At 30.3% G+C, this 26616-nt stretch overlaps 2 protein-coding genes across 13 annotated transcripts; one reads left to right on the top strand and one right to left on the bottom strand.

The window, feature by feature from the left end:
* On the top strand, positions 286 to 6127 carry LOC109325839 (LIMR family protein At5g01460-like). Its single transcript, XM_019558431.1, has 14 exons — positions 286 to 958; positions 1105 to 1190; positions 2234 to 2355; positions 2482 to 2592; positions 3290 to 3388; positions 3489 to 3611; positions 3816 to 3878; positions 3959 to 4023; positions 4172 to 4281; positions 4363 to 4477; positions 4575 to 4640; positions 5023 to 5133; positions 5518 to 5584; positions 5678 to 6127. The coding sequence occupies exons 1-14, from the start codon at positions 609 to 611 to the stop codon at positions 5723 to 5725; spliced, it is 1536 nt and encodes a 511-aa protein (XP_019413976.1). The 5' UTR covers positions 286 to 608; the 3' UTR covers positions 5726 to 6127.
* On the bottom strand, positions 7314 to 24783 carry LOC109325402 (GDSL esterase/lipase CPRD49-like). Of its 12 annotated transcripts, none has more exons than XM_019557743.1 (7): positions 24454 to 24783; positions 23783 to 23860; positions 23095 to 23235; positions 8252 to 8325; positions 7999 to 8148; positions 7462 to 7714; positions 7314 to 7424 (listed from the first exon to the last, which is right to left on the bottom strand). In XM_019557743.1, exons 1-6 carry the CDS (start codon positions 24766 to 24768, stop codon positions 7501 to 7503), a joined length of 972 nt encoding a protein of 323 aa, XP_019413288.1. In that variant the 5' UTR covers positions 24769 to 24783; the 3' UTR covers positions 7314 to 7424; positions 7462 to 7500. The 12 variants fall into 12 exon arrangements, with proteins under 12 accessions (XP_019413288.1, XP_019413287.1, XP_019413298.1 ...); XM_019557751.1 differs by lacking the exons at positions 7314 to 7424; positions 7462 to 7714; positions 7999 to 8148; ... (1 more) ...; positions 23095 to 23235; positions 23783 to 23860 and adding exons at positions 12211 to 12486; positions 12681 to 12827; positions 13306 to 13379; ... (1 more) ...; positions 16100 to 16177; positions 19296 to 19444 and having other exon boundaries at positions 24609 to 24783; XM_019557742.1 differs by having other exon boundaries at positions 7314 to 7714.

Here is a 26616-nt window from a genome sequence, read left to right as displayed (position 1 = left end):
ATAGTCAACGCATCATTTATAGTTGATTGAATTGCTTTTTTTGAATAGTCAATGATGACTAAATATGAATAATATATGATGTGATAGATAATATTTAAAACTTTTACCTTATCAATGTATACATTTTTTCTCTTATCATATTAATAATTAATAATGATCAAATATGAATAGTAAATAATATACTAACATTGAATAAATTTCACCAGTGTATACATATTTTTCTAAAAATCATAATCCTAAAATCAACTTTTTTATTTCTTTTATTTCATGAAATTGTCCAAACTTTGCTAGTTACCTTCTCACAATCCCCCAATTTCTTATTGGGGGAGACAGCCTGGTTCGAATTTCAACAACAACAACATCATAATCCCTCTTAAATTACATCTATACCCATAGCAGTTCCACTTTTGTCTCATTTTCCCATGTTATTTAACAAGGACAAAAGGGTAATTCAGTCACCACCACTAACCGTTGCAAACCACCACCGTCACAATTCCCCTCCATTTTTTCTTTCTCTAACCACATTCAACAACAACACCAAACCCTAACCCTAATTCTCAAATTCCCAATTCAATTTCCCGTTGTGGTTCTAGAATCTTCGAATCAACATGGGCGATTTCAACCTCGCCCTTGTAATCGTTGCTATTGTGGTTTGCATCATCGTGTTCCTCTTCAATGTGTACCTTCTCGTCAATTATCAGCACCCCGATGATGTTAACCAAGCTTATTTCCCCAAATTCGTCGTCGTTTTTGGTCTCTCCATTGCTGCCATTTCGATTCTCATGCTCCCTGCCGATGTGGCGAACCGGCAGGCATGTCGCCACGCGATCTACAATGGCGCGTGTAACCTCACGCTCCCTATGAAGAGCCTTTGGCTCGCAATTTATATCGTCGATGCCGTCCTCGTCTTCTTCGTCATTCCCTTTGCTATGTTCTACTATGAAGGGGACCAGGACAAGTACCTTCTATTTTTGTTTTTGTTTTGTCAAATGAATGAAATGAATATAGTATCTTTGTGCATACGAAGAAAGAAAGAAATTGATTTCTATTTATTTATTTTGAGTTGATTAATTAACATTGGGTGGTTGTGGAAATTGTGTGCAGGAGTATTGGGAAGAGGATTAAGAGTGCAATGATGTGGATGGTGACGACGGCGATAGTATGTGCTCTCATTCTGGGTATTTTGTATGGTATGTATCATTTTGTTTACTTCAACTTTCAATTATATCCTTTTCATTTTTCTGTTTGTATTAGTTGAAGTATATTTTTGAGGACTAATAGGTAGGGGAACCTTGCTATTTTTAGGTGGTCAGGTAATGGTTTGTGTTTCTTAGACATTTTGGTAGCTCGTCTTTCAACAGGAGACAAAGGTCGTTTTCGTGTATTTAGCGCATATAGGCCGATAATTAAAGCTAGCATAGTGAAATAGTTACTAGGAAGTGGTATAGGTATGGCTTGTGTATGTGGTTTGTCACTTTTTAGTTTTTTCGTGTTATTGAAATACTTCAAGATTAACCTTGGTATGTGGAAGAGCAAATTCAGTATGTGGTATGCAGGGTTAATTAGCAAATTTAGTTACTGATAGAGTAAACACTAAAGAGGATGATCAAAATTATACATTTTATCATAGAGAATTGCGAAGTGGTTGAACCAAATAATATACCTATTGAGAACTAGAAGGTTCTAACAGATTAGAGATTAGTTGCTCACAAAGTTGTTTAATGAGATCATGAAGTGTAATAACATGCTAGAAAAGTGGAAGAAAGCATATCGCAACGTCAATTTGGTTTTATGTCGGGGAATGGAAGGACATGCTATTTGATTTTTTTAATATTATTATATTTTCTGCTATGAATAGTCATATTGATGCGCATAGGAGTAGATGTTTGGTAGTTTATGTGAGTGAAGCTTGGGGCATCGTGATTCCTTAACTTAGGATGGACAGACAAAAGGGGAAGTCTTGGACTTGGTTAGATGAAAAACAAGAAGACAAAGACAAGTTTATCGAAAATCAAGTTAGAGAATCTGTTTTATTTTCTTTCCAAACCTATGTAGTTGGAAACTGAATATCCTTAGAAGCCTCTCTAAATGAGCAATAGAATCCATCTGCAATGAAGACACAATATGATCAACCCTCTCGATCTCGATTGACCATTTCAAATCTGTGTGGTTACAAATGAGCTTTAACCTGTCTTTGGTTGTACTCTTACTATTTTTATGATTGATATGTTAGGGCTCGTTGGGAAGGTGGACTTTACTGTTAGGCATCTCTCGTCATCAACAGCATCATTTCCTAGCTCATGGGGGGGCTTGAGCAGTGGTCAACAATGTATAGGTGGAAGTGGAGTCCACCAGGTTTTATTCTTCCTTTTCTCTAATAGTTTATTTTTCGTATAGTTTATTTTTCGTATAGTTTTGTTGTTTTCAGAAGTAACTTTTTTGCTCTTGCTCAATCTGCTTTTTTCTCTGTCCTTAAAACAGTGCTCAGCATACTCTGCTAGTCCTTCATCAGAGAAAACATGGACCATGCGTGCTACCTTTCCAGAATACGTTGTTGCTCTTGCTACTATTGCTGGATCTGTGCTCTTCGCTGTAAGCACATTCTTCAATTTTCATGAGATTTAATTGTCTCATTTTATAATTTCTGCTTCATATTCAGCCTAAGTTTATAGCTTGTTCGGACATCCTTATTGTTTTAGCAAAAGAAATTATTCTCTTTTAGCAATTATTTGGGTTCAGAATGAAAAGGGGAGGAAAGAGAAATGAAGAGTAAAGTACATTTTCCTTCTGTTGTTGTTTGGATCAAGAGAGAAAAGAGATTTGAGAAAGAATATATATAGAGAAGACCTGTATGCCCTTAGCCCCTTATCATATTGTATAAGATATTATTTTAGATAAATGTGTAATTTCAGAACATTTTTGTTTGTCTCCAATTTTCCTGTTATAAGGAAAAAAATTGATGGACCCCACTACATATTTCTCTCTCTTCCAAACAAGACAAAAGCCAAATTCTTCCTATTTCCCCCTCGGATTTATTTTCTTTCATTTCCTCTTGAAACAAGCAATTACTTGCCATTTTTTCCTCAAGTGTATGTGAATTAGGATACAGTGCTATTCTATTCTCTTCAATGATTGATATGTTCTTAATTCCCTGAATATCTAGAAATTACTGCATGCAAGAAGAAGCTATCTCTTGTTATGGTTTTAAGTAATCCTTTCGTACTGCGTGACATTAAGTGCTAGTTTCCCTACTCTTGATAATAACAATTGTACTCATCTTTCAATCCAGATATTTGGTGGTGTTGGCATTGCTTCTCTTCCACTGGGACTAATATTTTCATTTATCAGGCGTCCAAAGGCTGTTATCACTCGCTCACAGTATATCAAGGTGTTATATGTTGTTACTGAAGGATATATATAATATTGTTGATTATGTTTATTTCTTATATCATATGCCATACTATATGGTGTGGTTGATTGTTCTTTAGGAAGCAACTGAGCTGGGCAAAAAAGCAAAAGATCTGAAGAAAGCTGCTGAGTCACTCCATCAGGAAGAAAGAAGTGGTTCAAAGGGTAGAAAGTTTCGTAAAAATGTGAAGGAAGTAGAAAAGGTAAACAAATATTGGTGATTTATTAGAAGCCTTTGTTGCATTCATTTAAATATTTTTTGTGGACTTCCTTGTTGGCATGGGTTTTCTATATCATAGTTTGATGCATGCTATTTTAGTTTGTGGCATAAATATTGTACAGAGTTACTGAAGTGTTAGTAGTTTGTCGTGGTTCTAATTATTTAGTTCCCTACTCATATTTTTTAGGAATTGTTTCAATTAGAAGAAGACGTAAAGCTTCTTGAAGAGATGTATCCACAAGGGGAAAAGGTAATCAGATTTCCAACTTTTTAACCACTTGGCATAAATGTGTAATGTATTTTACACCGGTTTCTCCCGCATGAATGCAGGCTGAGACATCATGGGCACTTACAGTTCTTGGTTATCTGGCAAAACTTGTTTTGGGGATTTTAGGGTAAGCAATGATATATAACAATAAAAGCTGTCATGAGTGCATGATGCTTGATGATGTGTTGTACTATTGTATTTCATTTTATGAAGATTTGGTTATTTGAACTGGTGTTATATTTCGTATATGTAACCTTAATTATGAAAACTGACAGGTTGATAGTGTCAGTGGCTTGGGTTGCTCATATCATTATCTATCTATTAATAGATCCTCCGCTTTCTCCTTTCTTGAATGAAGTTTTTATCAAGCTAGATGATGTATGGGGTATGTTGAAATACCTGCGCTTTTTGTTATCTTTCCTCAGCTGCTTATAATGATAGTATGTGTATTTTACTCTTTTATCAGGCCTTCTTGGCACAGCTGCATTTGCATTTTTCTGCTTCTACCTTCTCCTTGCTGTGATCGCTGGGGCCACGATGCTTGGGCTGAGACTAGTTTTCATTACTATACATCCCATGAAGTAATTCAGTTGTGCAGTCAGATTTATCGTTTTACTCAATTTGTTGGTCTATTAATGCAATTATTGATCACTCACCATGTAAATGTATATCTGGCAGGTGGGGAGGGACTCTGATGAATTCTTTTCTGTTCAATGTTGGCCTTATCCTTCTTTGTTCCATTAGGTCAGTATAGTCTGTACATTACATTTCCAAATGGGATATTAGTATCTTGAATTTAAAGTCTCTGCCTGGGCATGGTAATGTTTATTATATTGCTTTTAATTCTTGTTTAGTTACATGTATCATGAAGATAGAGTTTCCAATGTGTAAATTTTAAAATGGTGAATACTGTTATGCTTTTATCTCCCCTTTTGGGATTTTTAAATTTGAAGTAGCAAGTAGGAAGCAGAATTAATGAAATCATTGTCTGAGTAGTATTACAAGTGTTTCTGGGTGTACCAAGCAGTATTCTATATAAACTTTATAAAGTGTGACGCACTTCTTATGCTTTCATGATAATACTGTCAGAATATTTGCTGAAGGTTTGATTGTTTTACCTTTTCAGTGTGATTCAGTTCTGTTCCACGGCATTTGCCTACTATGCTCAAGCTACTGCTGCACAGGAAATATTTGGCCATACTTTGGAGTCTCTTCGCGGAATTAAATATTTGTACAAGTGAGTCAAGCCGGCTTTCTTTCTCGTGTCACTTCTCTCACGCCCTCCTATCGGGGGAAAATGGAACCTTTTTTTTGCTAACTAGTAAATATAGACTACACTATGGGATTATCCTCTTATTGTTCCAACTCCAATAATTTCCTTATTTCCAGTTGAGCTTCTATATTGTATCATGCTTCACACCAACATCTACAGAGACACCTAATTGTATGGTGTACAAAAAATTAGTGTTAAATATTAGAGATCCAAAAGCCTGTAGTGTGTTTTTTGTGTTTTGGATATCAGTAGCATAACTTGCCTAAATGATGCTAACCCATATTAAAATTGATGTTAAGATAAGGTTTTATATTCTATGATTTTGACTTACTGTTTATCATATTACAGGTACAATGTATTTCAAATTGCATTTGTTGTTTTGGCTGGATTGACCTTTGTGTATTATGCTGCCTTTGTAAGTTTTACCTCTGAAAAACTCTTTTTCCCTTTTCTTGCTGGTTAATATTCTTAATGATTCTAAAGGGTTTTATAATCCGGAAAATATTAGGGATGGAGAAGAAAAAAACCCAGTGGCCGGTTCCAATTGTCGACATGATTCATGACTTAGCCTGCACGAGTGTTTGTTATATGGATGAGCCATCAGAAAACACTTGTGATATAATCAAAAGTGGGTTTTATATTCAGATGTTTTGGCCTAGTTTTGTTTGATGTTGAAGGCTATAGAGTGAAGCTGATCATCATCTGAATAGAATCATGTTTCTGCTATGGGTCATTGGTTGGGGTGCTTATGTTGCTGGTGTTTGCTTCTTTCATCATCTGTGTATGTATTACTTTGTTTGATTTGTGTTGTACATTCTTCCACGCTTGTAAATTAAAGGTATTATTACAAGGACACTACATTACTCTCATGTAATGCAACCCTTGCCAAATAGGAAGTTGTACAACTATTTTTTAAATTGTTATTTTGTTTTCCTATGATGATAGAATTTCCATCTCTCTTAATTTTTCCATTTGTGGCATGATGTGATATTTTAATCTTTATCTTGTCTCTTCTTTAACTTATATTTTATATAATCCATCTTATTTCGATTTTTACTAAAGTCGTATATTTCTAAAGTTCATCTCCACATTTTTAGTTTTCTATTTAATTTTCGGAGTATATGCATTATAGTACGGGTTATTGGACATGTAGATAAACATATCTAAAATATAAATAAGTGAGGGCTCTGTGAAGAGATATGATAGTACAAAAATAGTATAATATACCTAAAATATTATGATTTTGTTATCATATACAATTGGAAAAAAATAATATACACAAGTCTCAATTATTTTCTTCTATAGTCTTACATGTTAACAATGAGAAAATCTTAATCCTATTATTAGGTGGGGTTGATTATATAAATTGAATGATACTATAATGTTCTATTATAAATATTAATTGGCAAAATATTGACATAATTTTTTTTAATCATTTCATCTATCATTATTCTTGGTTTCCCTCTTCTATTAGAAATTGAATTAACCTTAATTTGATCTACACTCCTTAGTGTAGCTTCTAAGATCTCCCATATACATATTCAAATCACCGAACATGATTCTACCACCTTCTACAATAGGAGCTACTCCAACTCTCCTTAATGCATCCATCTCTAATTTTATATTCTCTAGTGTATCCACTCATCTATCGTGATACTCTCATCTTTATTACATGCAGTTTCATTCTCTTATTGGTATTTTATCATTGAATATTTAGTCTCAAATAAAATTTACTCCTATATGATAAGATGCTATACTTGAAGAGACTTTAAATAAGCTTTTTCCTAATACATTGTACACTAAATCACAGTATTTATGGTTTAAATGAACATGTTATAGTGACAATTCATCAACTCATTAACCATGCCCAATTTTTCCTAAGGGTCATTTTGTATGTTGAGTTTTGGAATGAAAGTAAAAAATTAAGAACATGTAATACACTTATAAAATGACTCTAAAACTTTCATTTCCCCAAAAATCAAGCAAACGGACCGTAATTGTTTATGATAAAATTTATGATTCTATTCCAAGTTTTGTTTCTGTTCAACTGCTCTATGATGATGCAGCATGGTCTCTCATGTGTAGGTGATGTCGACTATATAGATCAAACAACACCATAATACTATACCGCAAATCAGCTCCTCTAATTCACCAAAAACTATTTATTAAATCAAAGGCATAATGTCATAACAACATAAGGTGGTAAAACCTATTCAACATGCAGATTTAGAGTCACAATCACAAGCTCACAATAATCATACTGAAAACCAAGGAAAACTGCACCCCCATTAACATTTAGGAATTAAGTAGCACCATTTATTATTCTATGGATTAGTCCCATTCAACAGTTTCAGGAAATGGCATTCTAGAGACATTAAAAGTTCTCTTTCCATCAGGGTAAAGTGGATCATATGGTGAATCTTCTTCAAACTCAACTGGCATTAACTTGAAGTGCAAGCTAGGTTCCCATTCTGCTTCTTTGAGAACCTTCAATATCTCTTTTGCTACTATCTTGTTTCCCTCAGCTGATAGATGAATTCCATCACTAAGAAATAAACAAAAACAACTAATCAAATGAAGGAATTGTCCATTTGATAACCCTTATCAATTCAGTTATGTTTTTTCCGATATAACTAAGGGTATCCTCTCACCCTATGAGTAAGGAAATAATCACATTCGGGGTGCATGACTGTCCTTCCCAATGAGTATCGCTCACAAGGATCAAAAGTTTGACCTTTCAGCCTTTCTAGGGATATACAGTGAGGTCTTATACTATTAGACCAACGCCCTGTTGGTCGGTTATATATATATTTATGAGAGCAGACTTACAGGAAACAAACATCTCTCCAATCATCTCTTTTCTGAAGTGCAGACCAGAGATCAATGGCTTTGATATTCAACTCGTGGCATAGCTCCAAACCTGCTTCTGAATATATTCGACAAGATTCATTTGTCCTTAATGGCTTCCCTAGTAGGATACTAGTTTCAGCCAAAAAATTCATCAATAAGAGTTTTAGAAGTATATCATATGATAATATAAACTGATTTGGTTATAAGCTAGCAAATCTATTGAAATCAAAACCTGTTTCCAAAAATCTGTGCCTCATTGACAGGAGGAGCACTGAGAAATATAATGCGAGTTTTCTCCGAAAGGCTCTGAAAAACATTAAGATCGGTGTCAAACTTTGCAGCAACAAATATAAGATGTATAAAAAAAGACTAGATTTTTGAAGTAGTGAAATTTAAGAGGTTAAGATAAGCTAAATTTTGCAGGCAGTCACAACAAATGTTGAAAGATGAAGCATTTCCTTCATATAATAATAACTATGATAGAAAACTTTACCTTAAGATGGATAACAATTTTTCTCATATTTTCAATGTATTCTTGGAGAGGTACATGCTGACCAAGGCCACTTGGATGTGGAAGAACAGAATCATTTCCACCAAAGTACACAATCACCAATGAGGGTTGCTCAGAAGCATTCTAAGATGAAAAAGAACACATAGCAAAAGGGTGATTCTTTATTTGTTAGTTTGAGCAAGAGTCCAAGTAATAATCACATTGTGAAAGCTATACGAACAATGCGTTGGTCTAGTAGTGTAAGGTCCCGCTAAATCCCAGAAAGACGAAAAAGTCAATAGTTTCTTATCCATCGGGTGAAGGATACCCTTGATAGTACAAAAATCGTGAAAGCTATTAATTGTAATAATTCAACAGTTCATTATAGTACTTATCATATTGTAAAAATCAGAATAATATTCCAACCTTAGGAAAAACTTTATCCAGAACCTGCAAAGCACGCCTTGAATTCCAACCTGAGTATCCTCTCAAAACTATATCTGCCTGTGTCATATGAATGTGTGGTTGTAAAGTGAATATTGAATCAATGACCCTATAAAGAAAAAAGCATAAGAAGTTGAAAGATGAAAGAAGAAGAAGAGAAGAAAGTAGAACCTGACGAGCATATAAGTGAGAAAGAATAGCAGCCCAACCATGATCATAGAAACTGTGTTGAACAATGGATGAACCAAACAACACAAACTTAGGCCTCACTGATCCAACCATTTTCTTTCTTTCTTTATCTCTCTTTCTTTCTGATTCTCATGTTTTACCTAACTTACATCTTTCTATTTATTTTAGGAAAACTACCTATGCTTTTAAGTCAAATGTGTCACATACTTCATCTTTTTTGTCCTTCCACTTAAACGCCCCGTGGTTCTCGTGAGATAAGGATCACATGTCCCATAATTTTTCCATCTCCATGTTTTGAATTGACCAGACTTCATAAAATAAAATTAAAATATTAATTTTTGTTTTTATAATTTTTCTTTTTAAACGAATAAATTTTTTCATTGGCTTGGGACACCAGATGAGACATGAATGGGGACATGTGATCCCCATCAGTGTGTCGATTGCAGGAGCACATCTTTTGTTTCATAATTTACGCCACTTCATGTGTCATTAATTATGATTGAGTAGAAAAATATGTAAAAATTAAATTTTTAACTTAAATATATTTTCTTCAACCGATAATAATTGAGTTGATAACATGTGGAATGACCTATAAAATATATGTTACTCCATGTGACATCACTTATAATGGATCAAAAAATATTTAATTATTAAAATTTTAATATAAATATAATTTTTTAATCAATCGCAAATAGGTACCCATAGAATAATACATTTTTCAAGACAGAAAATGTGTTCCATCAATTTAATTAGGATGGGATAAGATAAGAAAGAGGTATGAGTTGCCATTTTATATAATAAGGATGGGTCCTAGTTGTTACTTGTTAATTTTATATAACAATTGGCGTGGATTTTTTGTGACCATGTCTCTTTCCTTGCAAGTGTGATGTAGGAGTGAGTCTATTAGGACAAATATAATTGTCTTCCATTCATTTTATTGTTATCTTGAATTTGTTTTTTCTTTTTGGTATTAAGCGTATTCCTTCGCCGTTTTAGGTAAAGAACTAATCCTTTTCGGAGCATGTATTACCCCTTCAATTTGTTCTTTAATAGTTTATTCCTTTCTATTTATTGGAAAAGAAAAACGTTATATACTTCTAACACATCAAGCTAAATTTTTTATAGCTATAATAAAGTGACATGTGTGTTAAAGTTGTACTTACATGAAGTTAACATCCTTCATTTGAAGTGCATTATGTCACTTTTATGGTTAAGATGACTTTTAGACTAATTTATTCAAGGATAAAACATCAATTATTGAAAAGACTTATATGGAACATGGTGAATGAAACTTGGGAGGTACAAGAAAGTGATGGCAATGTGTGTGATAAGATGGTCATAGGAATTAGGAAGATAATAAAAAAATAACACTCGATGAATCTAAAGGTTTTAGATCAAACGATAAATAATTATAGTGGTGGAATAAAGTGTTCAAGACAAAGTTACCATAAAAATGAAATTTTTTTATGCAAAATATTGAAAGTTGGAAAAAAAAGGTAGACTTGTCCTCTCAATTGTTTTCTCCTTTTATAGGTTGTATGATATACAATATCCCCTTCTAAATAAATAGCTTGGTTGAAAAAAAAAAAAAAAAACAGGTTATTTTCTAAAAAAGAGAAGGAAAAAAAACATATCTTTCCCACCACGTTATTTCAAGAAATACTATGTCAAGGTAGTACTAATTTAATTATTATGCATATGTTTTTTTTAATTCTTAGTAGATATGCCAAACTGAGGCAGGTACATGATTTCTAAATGTGAAAAATAGCCTCCTTTAAATAATCACAAGCAATACATGGATTTTTTTAAATTGTATTGCCATATATGCGAAAATGGTTTTCATGTTACTATTCTAATCTTGGTTGAAAATAATAGTGAATATTAGAGTATGATATTCACTATTGATAGGGTTTTTTGAATGGTATAAACCCTACATATTCACATCATAAATATGTTTCTTATAATTCATTTGTATCTATCATATGGAAAAGTATTATGAAAACTACATATGAATTCATAGTAGATTTTAACTTACAACTTGGAATGGTGGAAAATCGTTTTGGTACAACAATTGGTTAGAGTTGGGTAAACTTTGCAATATAGTATATGTTGTCTACCATGCTTTCTATTGAGGTAAAAGATATAATAACTAATATTGCTTTACTCTTAGTTACTCTAACTTAGGATTGTTGGATTTATAAGAATCATGTATGTGGAAGATACATTGCTAACTCTAGTATAGGTGGTTTAAATCCTTAGATGGTGAAAGTCCTTTGCGAGCTACTTGGAGGTGGGTGTGGAGATTAAATGTCTTATAAAAAAGTGAAATTCTGGTGTTGGGTTATTGCTGATGATTCCCTTCCTACTAATTAGTTGTGTTTCAGAAGGAATATGTCGATATATCCAATCTTCGTGTAATGATGAAGAAAATGACTTGATTTATACTCTTAGAGGTTGCCCTAACTCAGTTCTTGATGTAAACTTAGTGGGGCCCAACATCAATGAAGAGTCTTTACATGGTTTAAGAGGACCCATGACTACTCATCTTTTTCCTATATGTAATCTATATGTAAGCGTGGAACCTAATGAATAAAAACTAAGTTCATTTTTGTTGGAATTCATTTCCTTGTTAGTGAGTATAATTCTCCTAGCTTCTTTGTCCTAAATTTGACAACTTATTTTCCAACAAAATAAATTATTTCTATATCTAGACTTTTCAATTTTTATGTTAAACACATTTTTTAAAATCATCTAAAATTCAAATGACAAGTAAGAGTTAATATAGATAGATTGTACAAAAAAATAGTTTTTTCTATTGGCTGGAAGCTCAAATATAGTGAAATAGTCACAGCACTCACAAAGTGAAAAAGGAGAAATTATTGAAAATGCTTGAACCAAGCGGGAGGATATCTTCTGTCTTAAATAACTGTACCACTCTATATATTATTGTTTGTAATTGATCATAAAAATATTTAATTATTAAATTTTTTACTTAAATATAAAGTAACACACTATAAGGGGACAACATATATGCTCCCGAAACAAGCATGCCATATTTATTTTATTTATTTAGGAACAATTCTAAATGTTTCATGAATTGGGCAAGCCTCAAGTTTTAAAAATGCACAAAACTTCAGTCTCATTCCCATTCTACACCTGGAGGGAAGCGAGTGTTGTATTCATCAATAGGCTCTCCATCAAGACCAATAGGGGTATAATAGTCTTTAAACTCAATGGGCATTTCTCTCCAATACAAACTTGGTTCCCAATCTGCTTCTCTAAGAACCTTCAATATCTCCCTTGAGACTACTTTGCTTCCCTCTTTAGTAAAATGAATTCCATCACTATAAGAAATAAGCAAAACACTTAATCACATTAAGGAATTGTTAATTACTTGATAAATCTTATAAATAAAGTCTTTCAATATACCTTCAAATTGTCCCAATGTGAAAAGTTTTTATTACTATTATATTATTTTATATTTTGTTTTAAGAATTAAATTCAAATGAGTTATTTTTCCATATGATAGCATACTTACATGAAGGAAACATCTTTCCAATCACTCCTTTCTTGAATTGCTGACCATAAGTCAATAGCCTTTATATTCAACTCCCGACTCACCTCCAAACCTGCTTCTGAATATATTCGAAGGGATTCATTTGTTTTTGGTGGGTTAGAAGGAATACTGTTTCAATTTCAACAATTTACACATTATCAGATTTACATTGAAATGTAAATTTAAATAATCACAATAAAAAAGTTATTTTTAGTATCCTTTGAACTTATCATATGCTAGTTTCTAGGTTTTAAGATGATGTCTCCCAATTATTACTTATTCAGCCTCAGTATTACTCTTTACATTATGTCACATGCATTTGAGTGCATTTTTTAAAAGAGAAAAAAATGTATATACGTAAGTGTAAGAGTTCTATACATTATTAGTTTATTATTTATCATTGATTCTTCAGAAAAAGTAAAAATAATATAAATGAGTGGTGATTGTAGACAGTAGATATAAGTTTTGTGCTATTATATGTATTTTAAAATTGCAATTTCAATTAACGTTATGTTTAAGGTATAGTATTATTTATGAAATTATACTCTAAACTTTTTCTTTCTATGAAATTATAATGATCAAATAGCAAAAGAATTTCAATCTAAACCTGTTTCCATAGAGTTGTTCCTCGTTGATGGGAGGAGTACCGAGAAATATAATGCGAGTCTTCTCTGAAAGGCTCTGAAAAATATTTGAATTTGTGTGAAACTTTGTAGTGTGATTAATAGAATTTAATAGAATTTAATTCACATGATAATGAAATACAAAAAAGGTGTAGTGTCTAATGTGAAAGTTTACCTGAAGATGGATAAAAATATTTCTCATATTTTCTTTGTATTCTTCGAGAGGTACATGAAAACCATTTCCATCTGGTTGTGGATGAGTAGCATCATTACCACCAAAATATACAATCACTAATGATGGTTGTTGAGTTGCATGCTGAGTTAAAGAAGATCAAAGAGAAAAAATGATGATTCCTTTTATGTCAATTTGATCAAAAATTAAAGTAATCATATTGTCCAAAGTTTTAAAAAATTAAACCATGTACATTTAACAAAGTGTGATAATTTAGAAATTCATTATTGTACATTTATTTTATTTTTGGTTTCCCACAAGTCGCATTGGAGGCAATCCTGTCCGAGCCGGGGACATCCACAAAACTCGAACCCGGGTTTTTGCTTAAGGGGAATCAAACATGTACCACTTGAACCAACGTCCGTTGGTATTGTACATTTAATTTGTGAAAATCAAAATAATCTAACTTCTTAGATCAAGTTCATTATATATATGTGCAATATTATAATTTAACCTAGATATGTAGCATATATAGTTAATTTGCTAATTCTATTGTGAGGTTGATTATCATATATCTTTGAAATTGTGGGAAAGACATTAATGTATGGGAGAGTGTTGAAAATACAAGTGATGTAAGGGACCATATGTTTGGAACCACATGTATGGAAACAATTGTGTCCAAAAGAATAATATAAAAGACTTTTTTGGATGAAGAATATGTGAGAAAGTATTGGAAACAAATTAAATGTGTATGACAAAAAGTAAAAAACCTAGCCATGGAAAGCACAACAATATTATTTGTATTTCAAAACTGTACATCAAACTTATATACAGCCTTTATGAAGAAATGAATAATATCAACATAAGAAAAAGTCCAAGTTTGATATGTATCAACATGAAATAAAATAAATAAATTTTGTTTGAAAAGTTATATGAAGAATGAAGCCTAATTTTGTTTGAAGCTTATTGGTCATAGTTGTGGACCTTTGACTTTTTGTCATGTTTTAACCTACTCTAACAAAAAGTATTAAGAAAACATTTTTTTCCTTAAATGAAGAAATGAATAATATCAGAATCAAACAAGGATGATTCTACCATGCATTAGTTTGAGTTTCAGTTTGGTGCACTTGGTAAGTTTGAGTTTGTTGTACAAGTTACAACCATTCGATTTATTAATAAAATTAAGTAACGGTTGAGATTAAAAAAATATTACAAAAAAGAACTTATATTGAAAATGATACATTTACCCTCTTATTTAAATAGACCAGTATTTGTAAAAAAAATTAGGTTGTTCTTTCTGTACAAAAATGTATGGGCTATTGCTAATCACGTTCAAACCCAAAATTGCAAAATTGTTAGTAGCAATATTTGTTTGGATGGACAACAACACACAATTAGTTCTTTACTCAAAAATATTAATATAGTAACAATTGCCGATAAAAAAATATTTATGTATTATCAGTGGAAAAATTTATATAAATTTAATACATCATCTCCTTCAGTTGTATTACTTTATTTAAGAGTTAATAGTTACTAAAAATGAATAATAGATAATACAATGACAATTAAGATTAGTCTAACAAGATAAAATAATTAAGGTTAACCATAGTTATATACATATATCAAATTATATACTTATGGTTAAACACATGTATTATTAAATAGATAGTTTTTTTGTACTACCAAGTGTATTCATTCACCTTTTAGGCTAAAAAATTAATGTCTTTCAGGATTCATGACTGCCCCTCCCAAAAGTGTCACTCCTAGTAATCAAACCCTCGACCTTGAGGATCCAGTTGGGTCTTACACCACCAGACCAACACTTTGTTGGTATTAAATAGATGATTTAATATTATATAGGCTGACAATGAACTGAACTAACTCGTTATTCGTTCAAACATCGACTCGTTATTTAGCTTGATAAACTTAGTTCATGAATCCAATGAGCCAAGTTGAGCAATAAATTAAGCTCGTTAAATAAACGAGCTGAATATGAGTTGTTTACAGTTCAACTCGTTAGTTTCATGAGGTATATATATATATATATATATAACGAGGAAAGATACATTTACATTCATTTTAAGCTACACTCAATCTCAACCATTCATTTTCTTAAATCTAATGGACCATAAGAGTGAGTGAAATAAGTGATGAGAGAGTAAACAAAGAAATCTTAAATAACTTCTAAGTTTCAATTATTTGATCCGTTAGATTTAAGAAAATAAATGACTGAGATTGAGTATAACTTATGTGATTTAACTTAAGTGTAAACATATCCCTTATATATATAATATGAATAATATAATATAATATATATTTTTTGTTTTTTGTTATTATATAAACAAGAAAATATTTATATATAAACAAGATTATACTTATATATATAACTTCTTGTTGAATTTTTAAAACTGAATTAATTATTTGGGTTGTCCTAATATACCAATTCAAACTGAACTAAATAATTCGTGAACTTTAACCGAGCTGAACTTGAACTAAAATATAACTTGAGTCGAATTTCGAGCTAACAAATCTTTATCAAGCCGAACTCTAGTTTGACTCGCTTCACCTCGTTTCAAGCCCTAGAAAAAGATAACGAAAATGCTAACCTTTGGAAAAACTTTATCCATGATCCGTAGAGCATTCCTCGAATTCCAACCTCCGTATCCACGCAAAACTATATCCACCTATGCCAACTCAATGTTTGAATGGATTAGTAACTAAGATAAATTATCTCTTCACCTAATTAAAATCATAATACATGTAATTTCATTAATGAGACTCTTCTATTTTCTATTTTCACTCAATTAATTATCATTTTTATATTTTTTATTAATCACAGTATATTTAAATAACAAAAGGAATTAATATATAATTTTAAAAATGATCATATAAAAATATTATAACTTCAACATTAAAAATATGTTATAAAAAAGACCCATTATAACGTTTGACTTGAATTCTAATTTCAGATAAAGAAAAATAGAGAACTAATTAATGTTCTTTTAAAGAATTTCTCTCACTTTTCTCAAAATAAATAATTAAATAAAAATGTCATTGTATATATATTTGTTACTTTGTTTTTCATAATACTGTCATCTTTGGTACTAATTCTGATTTATTTGACCACTGTTAAATTTTTTGTCATTGTCAAATGGTACTAAAGTCATTAACATTATTATATACCTTACTAACATAATATTAAAAAGTAAATTAAATTAATACTCTCTCAATTTTATTTATATTACACAAATCATCTCTCCTTTTTAAACCTACAAAATCCCATAATTTATATCTATATTACACAAATTATCTCTCTTTTTTAACCCTACAAAACCCCATAATTTATATATACATTACACATTATCTCTACAAGAGAAATAAGTGTAATCTTTTAAATAAAAATGACGATAAATACAATTAAGTTAAAAAAACATGATATATCTTTTTAGAATTGTTGTTGCATTTTGTAACAAAAATAATAAAGATACATTGACATATATTATTTGGATTTGTCTCTACAATATAACATATTTTATTTAACTTAATTGTATTTATCATATTTTTTGTTTAAAAAATTACATTTATTTCTCGTGTAATGTGTAATAAAAGTATATAAAATAAGGATTTGTATAAGTGTAAAAAACTGAAAAACAATTTATGCAATTTTACTAAAACTTAGAGAATATCATTATAATTTACTCTAACATTAAATACTATCAAACATTGAAATCACCATCATTAATATCTGCTTTCATCAACCAACCATAGAGATACTCACCATCTCATTTTTTTTGTTTAGGAAAGTGCAAATAACCTCCTTAAACTTTATACATTTTGTAAATAGAACTATTAACTTTTATTTCATCTTAATCAAATCTTAAATTTCTCTCATTTATAAAATAGATCATTCTATTAAGTTTCTATTATATTATTTAACTGTAAAATCTAACCATTTAATTTTTTTAATCTTATTTAAAATATAATAAAAAACAACAAATAGTGGGGGAAAAGCAATTCTTCTTCCACAAAGAGGAAAATTTAATCTGAGCCACCAAAATCAATGTATTCATCAGATAAAGAAATAAACCAGCAACCTTGGCTCTTGAATTCTAACCATACAATAACAAAGCATTCAACAACATTTTCTACCAAAAACAGTGAAGTGTAATGCACTAATGGAGGATAGTGATGATGATATGAATATGTACACTCACTATGATAAGAACCTTCTATCTCAGACAATGAAATCCATGTTGGAGATTAAAAAAAACATATAACAGTTTCAGATTTTGAGGGTTTATTATAAGCAAAAAAAATGTCTCAGCAGAGCAAAAAATTCACGTTGAATCTTGATTAACAGTGCAAAAAAGTGTGTTCTTCAACGATTGGATTCATTCATCAACCAGATTTTCTCCACTGTTGCCCATGTCTCTTTCTATAACTTCAATCTTCAAGCTAATCAGTGGGTTCATTCTTTCACTTCTTGAATTTTCAAACTAAAGTGATTACATGAATATGTACTATTATGGAGATAGTGATGATGTTGCTATGCACTGCAAGCTTTTTTTATTATATTTAAATAAATAAATTAATGGTGTAGATTAAAAATTTGAAGGGTAAGATATCATCGTTAAATAATCAAACAAATATTTAATAGAATGAATTATTTTATAAATGAGATAAGTTTAAGGTTTGATTGAGATGAAGACGATAAAGGGAGATAATGAAAATCTTGAAAAAGGGGAGAAAAGAGAATAAAAAACATGTGATAAAAAAGAAATTGATTTTGTTGTCAAAGTTGTGTAGTTTCGTTTATTAACAAAAATCTATTTTTCCTTTGTCACATAAGCTACTTTTCATGTCCTTTTAATTTTAGATCGTGATGTAAATACATAGCTAAAAAAAGAATTAACCAACTAAACCTATGTTGAATCATCTTGCTAAGATTACATGTATTTAAATCGATGTAATACTTATTTGGCAACATATCATCTTCAAAGAAGTCTAAGAATATTTTTTTTGGCTCATAACAAGCAAAAATAAGTTGAGTTCTAACCATAGGCACATGATACACGATTCTCTTCCGTACGGATATAAGTATGTAACATGTGGTACGTTACCTTGTCAAAATATTGGTTCATTGTATGTATATTTAATTAATATATGCAATATACTCTTTATACCTACATTATAGTTGACTATTAATTAATAATATTTAAAATATTTTATTTTAATTTACTTTGATTTAATTCTATATTTAATTTGAAATATTTATAATCTAATATAATTTAATAATTAGTTATTTTTACATAAGTATATTTTTTATTAATAGAAACTAAATGAATGAGTCAATTTAAATTTTTATAAAAAATTAATTCACTATTTTTTAAAGAAATAATTTTATTTAAATTGATCTCATTAAAACATTTTGGGTTATCTGAATAAGCCCAATACCGGAATACTCAATACTATTCAAACCCTAATCTGCCTAGCCTCCATCTTCTTCTTGCCTTTATTTTCTTCTTCAAGTTGTCTTTCTCTACGACGGTTCCCCTTTTGTCTTCTCCCCTTTCTCTTGGATTTCACGGAAGAGTAAAATTACATTTTAATGGTGGTTCACTTGGAACTGGGTATCAAAACGAGAATCGGAGAGTTTAGGGACGTAATCGGTACTCACGAATCAATTCGCAGTTCTCCGATCAAACTAACGAATCCGTTTTCTATGGTTTTGACTCTAATGTAAAACTTACTTCTGAACAACTACCCAAAGAAACCATAATTATTGGAAAAAAAGTAAATTACCTGGCGTGAATACAAGTGAGCAAGAGTAGCTCCCCAACCTTCATAAAAACTGAACTGAACGATGGAAGAACCAAACAACACAAACTTAGGTCTCACAGTAGGATATATAATAGGAGATGAAGGAATGGATGGTTCTACTTGTTGTGCTTGTGCTTGGATACAGAAGGAAGCTCTCTTCTTTTGAGTCACTATCTTATTCAAATAATGATCATTTTTATGTAACACAACTTGGTTATTCAGAGAGATAATTGATTTGGTTCTTCTTGGGATGAGTAATGATGCACGCAATATGGTTGATGTTAGAATAGACATGGCTAGCTATGATTCACTAAACTTCAACCATTACCCCATATTTATAGCTTCCTTCTCATTGCCATTACCACACTAGTCAATTGAGCGGTTGAGATTGGAAAGTTACACACTGCCTACATGTTAAAAGGAGCATATCTATTATCCCACTAGTGCGCAAAATATATGTTTGGTCGAAAAAATATTTAATAATTAATTTTTTATTTTAAATAATTCTTTTCTTTTCTACCAATGAGAATTGATAGTACATTAAGTGATACAAAAAATGGGACAGCAGATGCATACCCACCTGTTACAAAGGGCTGAATTACTTTCCAGCAATGTTTTAAATTACGGTTGTGATTGTGGTTAATGCGGTTGCGGTCTATACGGCCGCTGCAACACAGATTCTAGCCATAGTAGCGTGAAATTAATAAATATAAACATAAAACATAAAAAATAATGTATAATTATTCTAACTATAATCAGTAATTCTATATAGAATTGTAATAAAAACAACATAATTATTTTGATTACTATTTTTAGTAATTCTATATAGAATTGTAATAAAAACAACATAATTTACAATTAAAACATATATTTTTTATATTCATAAAACTGAATTAGATTCACATAGTAAATTAAAATAAAAGTGTTCTTAATTTTGAGGAATGAACTTTTTAAATAAATTTTGGGGCATTATCATTTCATCATCCCATTATCTCATATTCTCATTCCCACCTATTGACCCATTAGGTTTAGAGTCTCTAGAAATTAAAGTTTTCCATTTCATAATAGTGACTCACTCACTTGGGTAGGTGGATAGCCATGTGGGTAAGAAAATTAATTATTTCACATTTATAACTCACATTTAATTTCAAATTTAAAAAAACTAAGCTAAAGATAATCAAGTGTTACACGTGAATCAAGACATACATGTATGACACTCTATACAATCTATCTATTTATTCTATTAGCAATATAATAAAAAAACTCATTTATATCACATGTGACCTCCTCACGTTTTTTCCTTCATATTACGTGTCACCTCTTCGTCACATTTTTTCCCGCCTAAAATGTTATATGTTATTATTATTACGTACCTTCTCAAACTATCCTTACTTTTTATATATTTTATATGTTAATAATTTAATACTAACTAGTGATTGGTTCATGTCGCTACCCCACCAAAATTGAGTGTTTACAGTATCTATATTTTGTTATGTTAAAAAATAATAATCACTAAATATTAGATGAGATTGAAATTATTTTCACATCCGAACTATTTCTTACATAAATCTATATATATTATTTAACGTTTACCATTAATCTACCCATCATATTGACAAAAGTGTACTTTTCATTATACATTTATAGCAAATATCTAATTTTGCAATGTCAATAGCTCTTTCCTTTTTTTATAGATAGTAGATTATTTATGAAAACTTAACAATTCACATAGGTGTAAAAAATTGTATCAAAATTGTGAAATTTTATAGTTAACATCGTACTTGACTAGAATGTTTTTGAAAATGTCACCTAATATATATGAAAAATGGTTTTAAGTCATATTTAATCTTGTAGAATTGAATTGTAGGAGATAAATTTCACATAAGTGTAAGAAAATGGTATCAATATTGTGAACATTTATTGTTGACATCCTATAACTAGAAAATGTTATTTAATACGAAGTAAAATAGTTTTAAGCCATAACCAATGATTTAGGGGTTATCAATATATTTGATTTTTTAATTAAAGAATTGAATTTGAAATATTGAACTAAAGGAAAGAAAAAACTAATACCTTTTATTCGTTTGAGATGGTGAAACATACATAACATCTATTAAAGAGTAGTATTATATGAACAACAAAAATTTAATATCAAGATAAATTAACATAGGTCTATATCTTACATTCTAACTTTTATCTTAAACACATCCCTAACTTTGTATTAGATGGACACCCCTTGTACCCAATTAATACATCTTTTCCTTATCGAAAATAATATCTCAAAAAAATAATCTAAAAATCAAATGATAAGTAAAAGTTATCATATATAAATTGTCAAAATAACATTATTTTTATTAGATAAATGGAAATGCAAATACAGTCACACACACCACTCACAAGGTGTAAAACTAGGGAGAACTTGTTGAAATTATTTGAAACAAGCATGCCATATTTATCTAGGCACAATACCAAATTCTTAATGAATTGTGCATCCCTCAAGTTTTAAAAATGCACAAAAGTCTAGTCTCAATCCCATTCTACACCTAGAGGGAAACGAGTGGTGTGTGGATCAATAGGTTTTCCACCAGGACCAATAGGAGTATCTGAATATTCTTCAAACTCAATGGCCATTTCTTTCCAATACAAACTAGGTTTCCAATCTGCTTCTTTGAGAACCTTCAATATCTCTCTTGTGACTACTTTGCTTCCCTCGTTGGTCAAATGAATTCCATCACTATAAAAAATAATCAAAGCACTTAATGAAGGAATTGTTGATATTGGATAAACCATAAAAATAAAGTCTATGGATATAGTTTGAAATTACTTTTCTGTACCAAATTGAAATTTCAAAATGAGAAAAAAACAGTATGAAGTGACAGTGTATGAATTTTATTTATCATTGACTTTTCAATAATAGGTGATTTACTAAATGTATATAAATATTTATACTGACAACGTATAAATATTACACTCTTTCAAAAAATTTGTTTAATCCAAATTTTAAAAGAAAGATTTTATTTTCAATCATTCCATGTAGTACAATTATGCATTGCTCTTTATGATTGAACAATTGTTTTAAATAGTAGATAATTAGTAAAAAAATGTATATTTTACAGCATGAAAGAAAAAATTTAAAAAATATTTGGTAGCTTTTTTTCATTAATAAAATTGTATCACCATGAAAATCTAGCATTACTATGTGATTATCTTATATTTAGTCTTTAGGATACAATTGTTTCAACACAAATTGGTTTATTATTTTATAAGTTAGCATACTTACATGAAGGAAACTTCTTTCCAGTCTTCCCTTTCCTGAACTTTTGACCATAGGTCAATGGCCTTTATATTCATCTTTTTGCATAGTTTCAAACCCTCTTCTGAATATATTCGATGAGATTCATTTGTCTTTGGTAGTTTTTCTGGAGGGCTGGTTCAAGTTCAACAACTTACTCATTAGAGTTTTAGGTTGAAATATAAATTCAAATAATAAAGAAATTAAAATGTTAAAGGTTTTTTCCACTACCCTTTTCTTTCTATTATATTATAATGATCAAGTAGCTAGCAAATAAATTGTAGTCAAAACCTGTCTCCAAAGAGTTGTTTCTCATTGATAGGAGGAGTACTGAGAAATATAATCCGAGTCTTCTCTGAAAGGCTCTGAAAATCATTTGAATTTGTGTCAAACTTCTTAGTGTGATAAACTTAGTAAGGATAGATGAGTGATTTGATTAACATGATAATGGAATATTAAATGGTGTTAGAGTCTAGTGCTAAAGTTTACCTTAAGATGGTTAAAAATCTTTCTCATATTTTCTGAGTATTCTTTGAGAGGTACATGAGAACCATGACCATCTGGTTGTGGATGAGTAGCATCATTACCACCAAAATATACAATCACTAATGATGGTTGTTGAGTTGCATGCTGAGTTAAAGAAGATCAAAGAGAAAAAATGATGATTCTTAATATGTCAATGAGTCAATCTTCACTCAATGGATTTCAAAATCACTTATATCTATCGTGAGGATAATTCTTGTGCCAATAAATTGGCTTCTTTTGGTTTAGAATCAAAGAGAGACACAATATGGGATTCAATTCCTAACTTCATTATGCATGATTGTAATAGGAATCGGTTGGGAATGCCCAATTACAAATTTAGACATGTTTAATTCGGTTTTTTCGGTTATTGACTTTCTATAAATAAATTGGGAGGGTACTACCCTCTTTTGCCAAAAAAAAAATGTCAATGAGTCAATCTGATCAAAAATCAAATAATCATATTGTTCCAAGAGTAGATCTTAATGGATCTGGTCGTAATAATTCATTCACTATTAAAAAATGGATTCAAGACATTATTTAATATTTATTTGTATTATTTGTTTAAAAAAGTCAATTATAATTAAATAAAAATATTGCATGATGCAAAGAATATATACTTTTTTATAAATTAAAAAACAGTGAAAATATATACCTTTGGAAAAATTTTGTCCAGGATCCGTAGAGCAGTCCTCGAATTCCAACCTGCATATCCACGCAAAACTACATCCACCTATTACAAGTCAATGTGTAAATGTGATTAGTAACTCATTGATAATGTGGTTTTAATATCCTAAAAGCAATATTTTATATATGTGTATTAAAAAAGAATATTCATTTTGTCGAAATAAAAAAAGTTTTACTTTGACTTTGTTATTTTACCACATAAAAATTGAGACTATGGGTAACATCATATTTTTATACAATGTCTCCTTTTATATTATTTTTTCAAAACAATAGTTACATTTAACTCCAATCAAATATTCATCATCACTCACAATTACATTTTTTTTAATTTTTATGATTATCAATTGATTAATAAAGTTATTAACATTATTCTATACTTTTTTAACATAATATTAAATGTCATCAACCATCCCAATCACCATCATTAATATTCCTCGTTGTCATTTATAAGGGCTAAGTATGAGTCGGATAAAGTTTATTCTTTACCTGATCCTAAATGACTTTTAAAGCAGAACACGACTCCCCTTCACTCAATTAATTAATTATAATGTATCATCTTTTATATGAAATCTTTTCAATATTATTATTATTATTATGAATACGTAATTTGATATAAAAAGAAATTACGGAAGAAATTACCTGGCGTCCATACAAGTGAGCAAGAGTAGCTGCCCAACCTTCATGAAAACCATACTCAACAATGGAAGAACCAAACAACACAAACTTAGGCCTCACAGTAGGGCATGCAATAGTAGCAGAAGGAACCCCTTCTTCTACTTTTTGTTCTTGTGCTTTGATACAAAAGGAAGCTCTCTTCTTTTGAGGCACTATCCTATTAAGATAATGATCATTTTTATGGAAAAAAACTTGGTTATTTGGAGAATTAGTTGGTTTGGTTCTTGCTGGGATGAGCAATGATGGAGAGAAGAATATGGTTGATGTTAAAGTAGACATGGCTAGCTATGGTTCACTTAACCTCAACCATTACCTCATATTTATACACACACTTAGCTTATTTTCATTGCTATTATTACCACATTATCATTTTACTAAGTCAACCATAAATGAATTTAAAATCACAAAGGATCCTATTGGTTTAAGACAAATATTATACTTTTTGTTTTCTTAGGCGTAAATAAGGAGTCTAGCTATTTAATTATCAAAATTTTAACATAATTGATATAATATATATTTATTTCTATGTTTTATCATTGTGCCTCAGCTTGTCAGTAACTTTGATTTTATGATCCATTTTAAGGGGAGGTTCTGAAAAGTAGTTTGATTCATTTACAGGAAGTAATGTTGTCATAAACTAAGATTTGTGATTCAATTAGTGAGAATGGAGAGTATACACACCTTTAAATGTGTATATGCTTATGTAAAGAAATGAATTTAGATGTTTTATTTTTCAATATTCAATTGTTTGTATACATAAAACTTGTTCCTAAAATTTTAACAAATTTGTTTACATATGGCTCTCAGATTTGATTTTAGGATAATAACAACCTAATCGATCTAAACAAATATGTTTACATATCAACTTCATATTTAATTTTAGGATAATAACAACATAATCAATCTAAACAAATTTGCTTATATGGATTTGATTTGTTCCCCTCAAATGGGAGTATGAAGATTCAGAATGCCCAACTTACCCAAGAAGAATTGAAGCTGTGGTTTTCCCAAAGCTTTGGTGAAGATATATGCGAGTTGAGCAGTAGTAGAGACACATGATGACTGAAGGTGAATGTTCTGTGATATATTCAAGAACCGAATATGCTCAGAAGAAAAAAGCCTTCACCTTGGATACTTGAAAATGTGTATGACACACATGATGACTAAAGGGGAAGGTTCCATAATATATTCAAGAACCAAATATGCTTAGAAGAAAAAGTCTTCACCTTAGATACTTGATAATTTAAATCTTGAACATGTATTTTATACACCTCAGTTCAAATGCAACTTGATTTTTATATCACAATTGTCAGATAACTCAAACTGTAATGTTCAGTTTACTGGTGATTTGTGAGTTACAGAGGACCGAACCTCGAAGATTCTAATTGATTCGAGTGAATGAAGGAATGAACTCTATCATTTTCAAGAAGCCCCAACGAAGAAGGTATTCAAAGTTGAAGGAACAAATGATGGCACAACAGGTTAGAACATCCGTCTTGGAAAACTACTCAACTAATTTCCAATGATATTCTTCCGACCTATATATCTACTACTGCTCAACTCACATATATCTTCACCAAAGCTTTGGGTAAATCACAGTTTGAATCCTTCTTGGGCAAGTTGAGCATTCTGAATATGAATGTAATATGTAAATATATTTGTTTAGATCGATTAGGTTATTATTATCCTAAAACAAATCTGATGGTGATATGTAAACAGATTTATTTAGATTTTAGGAACAATTTTTGTATATATAAATAATATAGTATTGAGAAATAAAACATGTGAATACATTCTTTTTCAACTTTGCTTTTATATTAGGGTTTTAGCATAAATAAAATAAAATGAAAACTTGCTTAGTTTATTCTCTCAAAGATATGGGTGAGTTTCGACGACGGTTCAATCAGTACTTACAATTTTCCCATAAGTAAGGTCTTCTCATTTCCTCTTAAAATAGTTGAGCTTTTGTTAGTCAGTTAGTTAATTTAGTTAGGGTAGTTAGTGTTTTCTTCCCTTTATATAGATGATTCAATGTAACTTTGGAATTCAATTCAATTCAATAACATTTTCTCATTCTTTCTTGTTCATCCATGCATACTACCATTTTAACATTTCCCACAAGATTTG

Source organism: Lupinus angustifolius, chromosome LG13 (assembly GCF_001865875.1).
Source record: "Lupinus angustifolius cultivar Tanjil chromosome LG13, LupAngTanjil_v1.0, whole genome shotgun sequence".
NCBI lineage: Eukaryota > Viridiplantae > Streptophyta > Magnoliopsida > Fabales > Fabaceae > Lupinus > Lupinus angustifolius.
The sequence above is the reverse complement of the archived record's forward strand: the minus strand, read 5'-3'. Positions and strand labels throughout refer to the sequence as shown.